Raw genomic sequence first — 13,918 nt, 5'->3', positions numbered from 1 at the left:
AGGAGAAGGCCATCGCCAATGTGGTCGAGTAATCCAGACCCTAAACTGTGCGAGCATTTTGAAGGGAAAGAGGATGTTCCAGTGACGTATGTGACGGTCCGAACACATTTGACGTTCGCATCTGCTAATGTATGTACGCCCCAAAAACGCCTCGCCACGCCTGCGTTTTTCCATCTCCACCCCCGTCAACACCCAAAAACGCCCTGTTCTGTCAATCACATTTGACATGTCACTTCCTGTACGCTATTTTAGGAACGACAGAAAAAAAGCTCGCAATCTGCCGTACGCACATGCGCAGTGTAACACCGACGCATGCGCGGTTAGTCAACATCGGAACGCAACGAGCGTACTGCTGTTTGCGAGTGGCTCTGAATGAGGGCCCTTGTATGTGGATATGTAATGTGTGAGTATGCAGGGTTTGATATAAGGACGCTAGTTAACTTGGGACAGATGCGCGCGCATTTAGCTAATAAACAGCGTTTTCATTCAGGGTCTTATGCATTCGCTAATATGCGACTAGTTAACAGCGCAATTGTGCCTATTAATGTATATATGAGAAATGGTGAAAGATGCAATCGTATGGTGCTAATAGTAATATCGCCATATGTACTTAATTCTGAGTTTATCTAAAATGGCACTTGGGCGGCCACTCGCAAAATGGCGTCTTGCGATCTCATTTCCAAGATGGCGTCTTGCGGCCAGTAGCAAGATGGCGTTGCTGCGATTCAATTTTAAACTGATCTTGTCTCAGCCAATAATCCAGCTTCGACAATAGTGTGCAGCTGTTATTGGGGGTGTAAGTGAGGTAATATCATGTTCATACTATATAGTGTGCAGCTCTTATTGGGAGTGTAAGTGGGGTAATAGCATGTTCATACTATATAGTGTGTAGCCCTTATTGGGAGTGTAAGTGGGGTAATAGCATGTTCATACTATACAGTGTACAGCTCTTATTGGGGGTGTAAGTGAGGTAATAGCATGTTCATACTATATAGTGTGCAGCCCTTATTGGGAGTGTAAGTGGGGTAATAGCATGTTCATAGTATGTAGTGTGCAGCTCTTATTGGGAGTGTAAGTGAGGTAATAGCATGTTCATACTATATAGTGTGTAGCCCTTATTGGGAGTGTAAGTGAGGTAATAGCATGTTCATACTATATAGTGTGCAGCCCTTATTGGGAGTGTAAGTAGGGGGAATAGCATGTTCATACTATACAGTGTGCAGCTCTTATTGGGAGTGTAAGTGGGGTAATAGCATGTTCATACTATATAGTGTGCAGCTGTTATTGGGAGTGTAAGTGAGGTAATAGCATGTTCATACTATATAGTGTGCAGCTCTTATTGGGAGTGTGAGGTAATAGCATGTTCATACTATATAGTGTGTAGCCCTTATTGGGAGTGTAAGTGGGGTAATAGCATGTTCATAGTATGTAGTGTGCAGCTCTTATTGGGAGTGTAAGTGAGGTAATAGCATGTTCATACTATATAGTGTGTAGCCCTTATTGGGAGTGTAAGTGAGGTAATAGCATGTTCATACTATATAGTGTGCAGCCCTTATTGGGAGTGTAAGTGAGGTAATAGCATGTTCATACTATATAGTGTGCAGCCCTTATTGGGAGTGTAAGTAGGGTAATAGCATGTTCATACTATACAGTGTGCAGCTGTTATTGGGAGTGTAAGTGAGGTAATAGCATGTTCATACTATCTAGCATGTAGCCCTTATTGGGAGTGTAAGTGGGGTAATAGCATGTTCATACTATATAGTGTGTAGCCCTTATTGGGAGTGTAAGTGGGGTAATAGCATGTTCATACTATATAGTGTGCAGCTCATTTTGGGAGTGTAAGTGAAGTAATAGCATGTTCATACTATACAGTGTGCAGCTGTTATTGGGAGTGTAAGTGAGGTAATAGCATGTTCATACTATATAGCGTGTAGCCCTTATTGGGAGTGTAAGTGGGGTAATAGCATGTTCATACTATATAGTGTGTAGCCCTTATTGGGAGTGTAAGTGGGGTAATAGCATGTTCATACTATATAGTGTGCAGCTCTTTTTGGGAGTGTAAGTGAGGTAATAGCATGTTCATACTATACAGTGTACAGCTCTTATTGGGAGTGTAAGTGAGGTAATAGCATGTTCATACTATATAGTGTGCAGCCCTTATTGGGAGTGTAAGTAGGGTAACAGCATTTTCATACTATACAGTGTGCAGCTCTTATTGGGAGTGTAAGTGGAGTTAGCTGTTATCTAGAAAAGGCTTCCTTTGCAAAGCACACTGTGGGATCCCTGTAGAGTCAGATTAATACATTTTACAGCTAAGCACAATCCTTTTGTTGTACTGTGCACCTCATTTTATATGCAGAACGCAAAACCTTTCCACCAAATTATTGCTAATCTTAATCCTGGGGTCAGGGAGGAGGGGGTCATTTTGGTCCCATGTAGACACCCATGGATTGTCAAAATAGGAAACCATTGACAAAAAGGACTCGCTCTATGATGCGAATGACTTGGAAGTAGGGATGTGCAGGCTCGGTTTTACTCGGATTTACTCGGTTCTTATCGCCACTTTACCGCAAATTCGGATTTATTATATTGGCTATCCAAAACACATGATAGGCGATAGCCATTAAAATGCCGTTTAAAGATCCGAGTAAATCCGAGTAAAACCGAACCCGCTCACCCCTACTTGGAAGTGAAGTCACTTCTGTTTATACAGTTCACCTTTCCCACTGTCTCAGATCAGATCATGAGTGTTTCCCCCTGTAACACTCTGAAGTGACACACACCACTAGGTAAGATACACTACTCTCATTTAATGCTTATTTTAAATGAGAGTTAGGGGTTACTGGGACTGTCTGTATTATGACACTTTTGTGTGTATGAAGCTTTGTTACACTGGGTAATGTAATGCTATAAATGTGCTTCTCCGCTGAGCGGCAGTTATAAGAAGCAGAATGTGTCCCATTTATTTATAGGATAAGATCTGATCTTCATCAGCTCTACATCTAATCAGGTCAGCACTTTGTACATGGGTCTTATCAGTTTAATGTATTGTGCAGAGATCATTGTTAGCAATTAGGAAGGAGATCCCCTTCAGGATTTTCATCGGTACTGTATAGTACGAATTCTACTCTTGCGTTTTGTTACTACCATATTATATTCATTATTCATCTATGTGTGGCCCATATATACACAGAGAGGCTCAGGCAGATTTTGCTGTATGTCCCTAGGATGCACCAGCAGACTGTGTTGATTAATTTGATATGTGACACGTGAATACACTGTATCTGTGTGATACCTGAGTCTGTATATGAACCACAAAGGAACTTGGAATGAAAAAAGCTGCGGCCACTACATTGTAGCACTTTGTGTCAGATTCAGAGACTCAGTTGCACACAGATAAACAAGTGTTGCATATCAAATTAATCAGCACAATCTCCTGGTGCGTCCTAGTCGCATGTCATTGCAATTTTGGCACATTTTCAGTAAAAGAGGCCCAGCTCAGGCAGAGTCTCACTGGACCTGCCGCGCCAATAGGGGCTTTTTAGAGCGACTCCATCAAACGTGTATAAAGACACATCTATCTGGCCAGGACGTAATCATTTAATTGCAGTCCTATTAAAGCTAGTCGGATCCGCAGATATCTCTGTCAGTGAGCATATCTCTTCTTGGTGCTCAACCCCTGGTGCAGAGATCTGCCTCGGTGATTATCTCTATCTGCACCTGAGAACTTTACAATGCAAACAATAATTAAAAAAAAAATTAATAACTGGACACTAGCGCTCATAAGCTTAGCTAGTTACCACTAATGCAGAAAGGAAACAGCATTGGGTGTACACAGCATTTAAACAATGTGACAGCACCAGAGTGCTTCCGCATTGCCACAGAAGATTCCAGTAGCATCATGGGCATTCCTCCTGATAGCCAGGGCTGGCATCTTGCCGTGGATAAGTGAATAAAAGTACACATTTGTGTTGTCAGACATGGAGCCTTTTACCTGTGTTGCACTGTAGGAACATTGTGGGGGCACTAGCAGATAAGCAGACCTGTACCTTGCTATCACCACCATGGCTGCAGGTCAGATGCAGGACCTTACCTCAGAGTTTCTCATTTATTTTATAGACCTAGATGAATGTTCGGCAGATATCTGCAGCCAAGTGTGTGTCAATATGCCTGGAAGTTACCAATGTTACTGTGAAGGAAGGAAGAAGTTTAAGCTTGCTCAGGACCAGAAAGCATGTGAAGTAAGTAGACCAGAATTTTATATTCCTTATAATAATTATAGCACCTGTTAGCCTCCAGTTTTATTACTGTGCTGCCTCTGTTGGTTGGTTCCTTCTAAATATTCCACTGGAAGGGTCCCTCAAAAATGTTCTTTGTCATAGACAGAAGAGTATAGCTATTATATTAGAATATTATGACAAACCCTCTAATTTTAGAGCTCGATATGATGTGAAAGCTATATGAAAACAATCAGGGGTATATTTACTAATGGGCAGGTTTTTAGAAGTGGAGATGTTGCCTATAGCAACCAATCAGATTCTACTTACCTTTATCTTGCACTTTCTAGAAGATAATAGCTAGTTTGTGACTGGTTGCTATGGGCAACATCTCCACATCTAAAAACCTGCACTTTAGTAAATATACCCCTCATTGTTAGTGTCAGAATTACAATGTCACCCTGACAGATAGGAGTCCCAGAGAAATGAGACATTTATTTCAACTATAGCCTCAATGTTTAGTTATGGAAAGGTTTATCTAGTGTTTGCAGATGGATAAAGACACTGATATGTGTTGAGCTAAAGCCAATTTGACATTTGGTTGATTCTTCATAGGCATAGCCAAGGCTGCTAAGAGGCATAGCCATTTGTGTGGGAGTGATACTCTGCCCCATTGTAAATTCAGGGGTCCTCTTTATATGCTGCAGGGGGTTCTGTCATGCCACTTTGGGGATGTGGGTGTGCCCTCCTTGGTTGGCTCGAGTACTGGAATGCTGAAGCCAGAGACACCCTTACAACATTACTCCCCGTACTCCGCCTGATGGCGCCCTGGGAGTAGCAGCTGCTTTGTGGCACAGTGATATAAATAGGCAACCATGCTTTTTTTTTACCACCATTATATTGTCCCTTCCCTCAATCAAGGCTGCCATTGTGTGTATAACATTAACACGTTACAGTATGTAAAGTCACCTTCCGTGAGAACAGTCCAAGCACCTCTCCAGCAAGTTTATACCATGTCAGGTTTGCAGTTCAGAATTGCCATAATCTCCGTGCATCTAACAGTCGTTGATGAATGAATGTTAGGCAATATATATGGAATAATTTATCCCTACTGTACTGTAAATTCTAAGTCATCAAGGAATTCAGTGACCATATAATGCTTCTATACCACATAATGCACATAACATTGTATAATATTTATTTATTATTTATTACCAGTTATTTATATAGCGCACACATATTCCGCAGCACTTTACAGAGCATATTTGTCCATTCACAATCAATCCGTGCCCCAGTGGAGCTTACACTCTATATTCCCTATCACATGAACACACACATACATAATTTTGTTGTGAGCCAGTTAACCTACCAGTATATTTTTGGAGTGTAGGAGGAAACCGGAGTACCCGGAGGAAACCCACGCAAGCACATTAACCATTACACCGTCTGTGCTGCCCTTGCAATAATAGGGTTTAATATTTTGTGAAATAGGGCAATTAAATTAAGAATATAGTTGAGCAAATTGACTAATTTAATGGTGGTTAAAATATGCTCTCAGCGTGCTCTGCAAAATTTGTCTCTAGAAAACTGTCATGCGATGTTGGAAGCTGCACATTGCAAAGTAACTCCTATAAACCGTATCCAAAATGTATTCTGCTACGCTAACCTGTGATCACTTTAATGACTTGTGCTTTAGGAACCGTAAAAATACAAAATGGGTTTTTATAAAATTGATAGATACTGTAGAAAGATATAAGATGGATATATATGAGATAGATAGATAGATAGATAGATAGATAGATAGATAGATAGATAAGAGATAGATATGAAATAGATATAAAACCGATAAGATATGAGATAAAAGGATAGATATGAAATAGATATGAGATAGATATATGATAGATATGAAATAGATATTTATGAAATGTATATAAAACAGATAGATAGCTATGAGATAGATATGAGATGGATAGATATGATCTGTTAGATCAGGCCTGGTCAACCTCTGGCTCTCCAGCTGTTGTGAAACTACAAGTCCCAGCATGCCTTGCTACGGTTTTTCTATTAGGGAATGCTAAAACTGTTGCAGGGCATGCTGGGACTTGTAGTTTCACAACAGCTGGAGAGCCACAGGTTGGCCAGGCCTGTTTTAGATGATTCAAATCCTGACACCGGAAGTCCAACAGATGAAGATCCCAATGGAAGGTGGTAAGTACCCTATCCCTCCCCTCTCCCCCCACTAACCTTCCCTTGGTTTTGCCTAACCCTAACCCCCCCTGCCCGCAGCCTAACCCTAACCCTCCTGGGCGGGTGCCTAACCCTAATTTTCCCCCAGGGGTGCCTAAACCTAACCCCCCCTTCCAGAGAGAAATGGACAATACTTATCTGTCCGGACGATCGGGATTGCGGCGGTTTGGGATGCCGACGCCACTATCCTGTTCTCCTTCTGGGATATTGGCATCAGCATTTTACTGGGCGGCGGGATTCCGGCATCGGTATGTCGCCAGCTGGCAATATAACTACATCCCGAGTTCGGTGGATAGATATGAAATGGATATGAGATGGATAGATATGAAATAGATAGATGATAGATATGAAATAGATAGATCAATAGATAGATATTATATAGATAGGTAGATTAATAAATATTTGTATAGCATATCCTCACTGTAGTGCCCCATACCACTGTATAAGTTGCAGATGTGTTGGCGGGAGAGGAAATGCGTAAAGAAGGCAGAAGCTGTATAAAACGTAATGGAGGGAAATAGATAAATCTGGCAGTGTGGCCCTTTTGGACAATGTAGTTTATAGTTATGCCCTGGAAATTAGGTAAATATGAAGAATTCTAAATGTTATATTCAGAACCTACAGGCAGTGGAATAACTAGGGTTTTAGAAGCCCAGGGCAAGATGAAGAACGGCGCCCCCCTCCACACACATACATGTAAAAGCAAGAGTGTGCGCCGAGGGAGCACGGCAAAAAATGGGCATGGCCATATATCAGAAAGGGCGTGGTCACTGAAAATGGGGCATGTCTACATGACACGTCACCCATTTCTCTTCACTCTGGGAACATTCCTTTCCATATGCACCTTACCTATATGGTGTTTTTTCACAATGTGGAACCTCTGAAGAAATGTATCCTTCCTGGGAAGACTGCGTCTTCAATCGGTATTCACTATTCATGTAGGTCACATCGACTGGAAGATGGTTGTTTGTGTAGGAATATTAACAAGGTCATCATTATCATACAATATCAGTACAACCAGATTTGTGCTCCCTGTGTAACTTCCTGCCACCTGCATCTCTCAGCCACACCATCATCTCCCCCCTGCGTCTCTCAGCCACACCACCTCTCCCTTGCGTCTCTCACCCACACCATCTCCCCCCTACATTTCTCAGCCACACCACCTCTCCCCTGCGTCTATCACCCACACCATCATCTCCCCCTGCATCTCTCAGCCACACCATCATCTCCTTCCTGCATCTCTCAGCCACACCATCTCCCCCCTGCATCTCTCAGCCACACCATCATCTCCCCCCTGTATCTCTCAGCCACACCATCTCCCCCCTGTGTCTCTGAGCCACACCGTCTCCCCCTGTGTCTCTCAGCCACACCATCATCTCCCCCCTGCATCTTTCAGCCACACCATCATCTCCCCCTTGCATCTCTCAGCCGCACCATCATCTCCCCCTGCATCTCTCAGCCGCACCATCATCTCCCCCCTGTGTGTCAGCCACACCATCTCCCCCCTGCGTCACTCAGCCACACCATTATCTCCCCCCTGTGTCTCTCAGCCACACCATCATCTCCCCCCTGTGTCTCTCAGCCACACCATCATCTCCCCCCTGCATCTCTCAGCCACACCATCATCCCCCCTGCATCTCTCAGCCACACCATCATCTCCCCCCTGTGTCTCTCAGCCACACCATCTCCCCTGCATCTCTCAGCCACACCATCATCTCCCCCCTGTGTCTCTCAGCCACACCATCATCTCCCCCCTGCGTCTCAGCCACACCATCATCTCCCCCCTGCATCTCTCAGCTGCACAATCATCTCCCCCTGCATCTCTCAGCCGCACCATCATCTCCCCCCTGCATCTCTCAGCCACACCATCATCTCCCCCCTGCGTCTCAGCCACACCATCATCTCCCCCTGCACCTCTCAGCCACATCGTCAGCTCCCCCCCCTGAGCCACAGCCACACAATCATCTCCCCCTGCATCTCTCAGCCACACATCATCCCCCTGCATCTCTCAGCCACACCATCATCTCCCCCTGTGTCTCTCAGCCACACCATCTCCCCATGCATCTCTCAGCCACACCATCCTCTCCCCCTGCATCTCTCAGCCACACCATCATCTCCCCCCTGCATCTCTCAGCCGCACAATTATCTCTCCCCTGCGTCTCTCAGCCACACCATCTCCCCCCTGCGTCTCTCAGCCACACCATCATCTCCCCCCTGCATCTCAGCCACACCATCATCTCCCCCCCTGCGCCTCAGCCACACCATCATCTCCCCCTGCGTATCTCAGCCACACCATCATTTCCCCCCTGCATCTCAGCCACACCATCATCTGCCCCCTGCATCTCTAAGCCACACCATCATCTCCCTCCCTGCATCTCTCAGCCACACCATCATCTCCCACTGCATCTCTAAACCACACCATCATCTCCCCCTGCATCTCTAAGCCACACCATCTCCCCCCCTGCTTCTCTCAGCCACACCATCATCTCCCCCCTGCATCTCTAAGCCACACCATCATCTCCCCTTGCATCTCTAAGCCACACCATCATCTCCCCCTGCGTCTCTCAGCCACATCATCTCCCCCCTGCGTCTCTCAGCCACACCATCATCTCCCTCCCTGCGTCCCCCCCTTTATTCTATGTTTCTGTATGTATCTTCCCCCCCCCTTCATTCTATGTCTCTGTGTGTCCCTGGGGCCCATTTATCATTGCATATTTGCGGCTTAATCTCCCTTAGATGTATGAAGGAGAGACCTTCATTCCCACAGGCAGCCGCATCCCCTATAGGTTTCTATGGGAGAAGCGATCTGCATTCCGGATATTGGCCCCCACGGCTAACACCATCTGCGCATAATTAGCCGACATGTGCTGTCCGTGGGACTGTGCATACGCAGCAGCCCCCGGAGCACCTTTCGGAGCCTGTATCCCTGCATGTGCCGGCATGGGTGCCGAGAAGGGGGGTACAGTTTACCCGGGCTTGCTAGAGGGGCCCGGCACTGCAAAATTGATTTGTTTATTTATGTTTTAGAAAGGGGGCGTGGTCATGCCTCCCACGATTAAGCCATGCCCCCTTAACCAGGGCCCGGCCGGGCTCTATGGTCCTGTGTGCCGGATGGTGCATTCAGGTGATATGATCACATCTTGCAATGCGATTATGGGCAGTACTATCTTGCCCAGATCGCATTGCAAATGCATTCATTAATAAATGGGCCCCTTAGTGTGTTCCCCCCCGTCTATATGTCTCTGTGTGTGAGTCCCCCTCAGTCTATATGTCTCTGACTGTGTGTCTTCTCCCACTCCCCTTGCCTTCATTTGTGTCTCTGTCTCTCCCACACCCTTCTCCTTCTCTGTCTCTCCTCGGGTCTCCCACCCCTATCCCACTCTACTTCCCTTCAGACGGGAGCCGCCGGGGATGGTGAGGCCAGGTAGCGTCGCAGCAGGCTGAAGCTCCGGGTCCAGGGCATCGCCGTCACGCTCCTGGCAGCAGCGCTAATAGTGGGTGCTGCTGCACTACAGTAATGCCGCTGAGCACGGGCCTTGCCCGGCCCAAGCGATGGGGATAGACGGCTGCGGCAGCATGGTGGCAGGGGGGCCGTGGGTGGTCGGCGATGACCTGGTCGATGGCGCCTCTCTCTGCTGAGCCTGCCAAGGTGCCCAGGGCATGATCCCTGCTCGACACCCCCCCCCCCCCTGGTTACGCCACTGAGCCTACAGGTATCAAGTTCATAACAAAAATAGATACCAGGAAATACGTTATGTTAGATTGTTTTCCCCATTTGTCTCAGACTGGTGAAATGTTTAGACCATCTGTTCTCTCCAAAAGTTTTAGAACACACTCAAGAAAATAAACTAAGATATATCGTGCTGGCACAGCAGCCTGGCGCGTGGCAACCGGACAACTATATTATGTATTGTCAGCGTCTAACAGATTTATCATTATTCTCCTCATCAATTGTAAAAGCTTTCCACTTTTATCCCAAAGATAAGATATGGTGCGTTTCTTACTTTAAAATAAGTACTTAACTTTATTGTAATAATTATAATAATGTCAATTTCCTTCCCTTACTTATACCATTACAGCGGCATCTAACCCTTGGTTTCTGTTGCCCTGCTGCTTATTTGAGTAGAAGCAGCAGGGCAACAGTTTTATACTGTAAGTCACTGTTTTCTATGCACTTTGTAAGGTGCTGCGGAACCCTTTTGACACCATATAAAGGACAATAATAATGATAATACGAATAATAAATAATGACCAGATGCATATACCCAGTGCCTTAGCTATCGTGCCCGGTGCAGGCCACGCCCCCTCCATATGACATCACATGGGGGAGTGGTCTGCACCCGGCGCTGGGAGCGGGTCATTACAGCAATGCCCGGAGCAATGCTGTAAGGGCAGCGTTGCGACTGTCTGGAGTGTCCTAAGGATGGCAGTAGGGTGCAGTTACAGGCACCCTGCTAGCCAGATGGCTGTGGGTGAGCGCCGGTGCCGCCCATAGTTTCGGTTCTACCTGTATCGCTAAGAACTTCAATGTGTCTGTATCTAAGGACTTCATTGTTTTCACTGTATAATACATATATCTAATTATTTGGTATTACAGTCGTGGCTTTATAATACTGTTAGGTCATGTTGATGTCTTGTATACTATCGCTGTATATCACTTCTACAAGTAATATAGTAATTTTCTCTGTAAATCAGTCAGTATGCTTTTAACCTTCCAGCTGTCTCACCTTAGTTTGTTTACTATCATACATGTAGCTTTGCTGATTGTCAACTCAGGATAACCAAACCTACATTTCAGACTTGGGGAAACAGCATTTTTTGTGCTTCCTGCAATACCATAATAGGAGGCTTGGGCGTTAAATTGGGCAAATCATTTCATTTGTTTGAATGTCAGGCCACAGCACGCAGCACTATTACACGCTGTGAGTCCATGGTCCTCTTCTACACAAATACAGCACTGTACCAAAATGTAAGCACATTTAAAAAATGGTGAAATATAGTAATTTTATATAGATATAATTACACATTCTGGTTGATGTTCAGATCTTACATCGTTTGGTTTATACAGGATAATTGAAATGAACACAGCATTGTTATAACTAGGGGTCTGTTTTACAAAAAGCTGCAGTAGTGAAGCTTTTCTATTGCTGCTTGGGATCTAGTGATAATGTCGCCACCACAATGTTGACAGTTATGATGTTGTACATTGTTGAAATGTTGTCATTGATCATGCCAGCACCTGCTGAAATGTCGTCATTCTGCGACTGTGGGTTAGGCTACGGAAGGGGAGGGTTAGGCTACGGGTGGTGATGATTAGGCACTAGGGGGAGGGTTAGTGTACGGGAGGCGAGGGTTAGACTATAGGGGGAGGGTTAGGCTATGGGAGGCGAGGGTTAGGCAGTAGGAGGAGGGTTAGGCTACGCGAGGGGAGGATTAGGTACTAGGGAGAGGGTTAGGCTACAGCAGGGGAGGGTTAGGCTACTGCAGGGGAGGGTTAGGCTACGAGAGGAGAGGGTTAGGCTATGGGAGGGGAGGGTTAGGCTATGGGAGGCGAGGATTAGGCACTAGAGAGAGGTTTAGGCTACAGAAGAAGAGGGTTAGGCACTAGGGGGATGGTTAGGCTACAGGAGAGGAGGGTTAGACTCTAGGGGGAAGGTTAGGGGTTAAGATTAGTAATACCACCGGAAGTCATTAGGACGTCACTGCCATCTCCAGAAGACACCACTTGAGCCGTTGTACCAGGTAAGTCTTCACTAGAACACCAAGGACGTTTTCTCGACATTCTAATCACGTCGACATTTTATCAGTGTCGACCTGGTATGTGTTATTGTATATGTATGTGTTATATATAATATACATGTGTGTATATTTTATGCTACTAGCGACCCGCCCCAGCTTTGCATGGGATCAATTTCATCTCGCCACAGCCCCCTGCATCTCACTACAACCCTCCTGCTTCTCACTCCTGCCCCCTGAATCTCATAACAGCCTCCTGTTTCTCACTACTGCCCCCTGCATTTCACCACAGCATTCTATTTTTCACCGCAGCCCCTTGCATCTCACCTCAGGCCCCTGCTTCTCACTCCTGCCACTGGTACTTACCACAGGCCCCTACACCTCGCCACAGGCCTCTGCATCTCACCACGACCCCCAGCTTCTCACTCCTGTCCCCTGCATCTCACCACAACCCCCAGCTTCTCACTCCTGTGCCCTGCATCTCACCACAACCCCCAGCTTCTCGCTCCTGTCTCTTGCATCTCACCAGTGCCATGACAACCCCCCCCTCCCTTCCCTCCCCTCTGCCCCCTCCCCTCTGCTGCTGGGCCTTGCCTGTGGGATGTGCTGGTAAGAGCAGGAGGATCATGGATGAAAGATTTGTATTGCAGCTACCGTAAGCATTGCCTGCAGCATGTCCCCAGGGCTGGGGCTTCTGTGCATATTTCCACGGCCTCCATGTGCACCCCCCCGGCTGCAGAACATGGCGATGAGCAATGTTCTCTTTGCACAATGTACCCTGTATTTCCTGTTGAGCTTCCTCACCGTAGTGCTGAGAACAGCGCTGACTTCCATGGGGAGGTGCCTCCTTTTTACCAAGGGTGTGTGGCTGAGCGGGAACATCACGCTGGAGAGAGAGCTTCTCACAGTGGAGGAGTGATGGCTGGAGTCCGCCTGCAAGTTCAGTTTAGGGATGGACTTCAGAATCCGATGGTTAACCATTGATGTTTTTGTTCCCATGGTAGTGTTTTTACCATTTGATGGTGGCGGTCCGATGTTTGCCACCATCAAAAGTAAATCATTCAGTGGTGTTCCGATAGTTGTTTTTTTTTTTAAATTCCTGATAGCTATGCCTTCCCTGGCTCCTTCCTGGCTACTGTGTCTGCATCATGGCATCTTCATGGGTTCGTTTGAGGCTGTCTCTCACTACCTGTCTGTCTCAGACGTGACCCTGCTCAGTCCCTGACTCTCTCCCATCTCTAGGCTGCTGCTTAGCAACAGGGCACATTGCTAGCTCTAATTGTCGCTCATTGTCTCAGAGAGCCAATCAGAGCGCAGCCCTAGCCCCTGCAGCAACAGCAGCAGTCAGTCATTTACGCAGCACTAGCTACAGTTTATTTTGTGACTTGTTTCAGTAAAATCATCACTGCTTGTGTTATATATAATATATATGTCTGTGTTATATCCCCCATCCACCTCCACTCTCTCTCTCTCAGGCTAAGCCACAGCCTAAATGACAGGCTGCGGGCGTTTGAGCACACAAATTCTTTTTTAAGTGCCCAGATACTGCCCAATTGCTTGGTCACGGACACAAATAAGTTTTTAAAGTGCCCACATACTGCCCAATTGCTTTGTGGATGCTAAGAATTTTTTTAACAGCTCCCAGATACTGCCCCCAATTGCTGGCTGCACAGAATGCCCCCCCTGTAACAATCACGTGAAAGAGTGTTGTTAGAGGA

At 46.2% G+C, this 13,918-nt stretch overlaps 1 protein-coding gene across 3 annotated transcripts in view; it reads left to right on the top strand.

Annotated features, from left to right (window-relative positions):
• The window catches only part of PROS1 (protein S), an 83,146-nt gene that overhangs the window by 49,871 nt on the left and 19,357 nt on the right, over window positions 1-13,918 (top strand). For all 3 annotated transcript variants that reach the window (XM_088442051.1, XM_088442050.1, XM_088442049.1), the window contains exon 8: window positions 4,120-4,241. In XM_088442051.1, coding sequence (XP_088298177.1) covers window positions 4,120-4,241 — 122 coding nt within the window. The remainder of the gene's footprint in view (window positions 1-4,119; window positions 4,242-13,918) is intronic.

Source organism: Taudactylus pleione, unplaced genomic scaffold (genome assembly GCF_031769625.1).
Source record: "Taudactylus pleione unplaced genomic scaffold, aTauple2 ptg000303l, whole genome shotgun sequence".
Classification (NCBI taxonomy): Eukaryota; Metazoa; Chordata; class Amphibia; order Anura; family Myobatrachidae; genus Taudactylus; species Taudactylus pleione.
The sequence above is the reverse complement of the archived record's forward strand: the minus strand, read 5'-3'. Positions and strand labels throughout refer to the sequence as shown.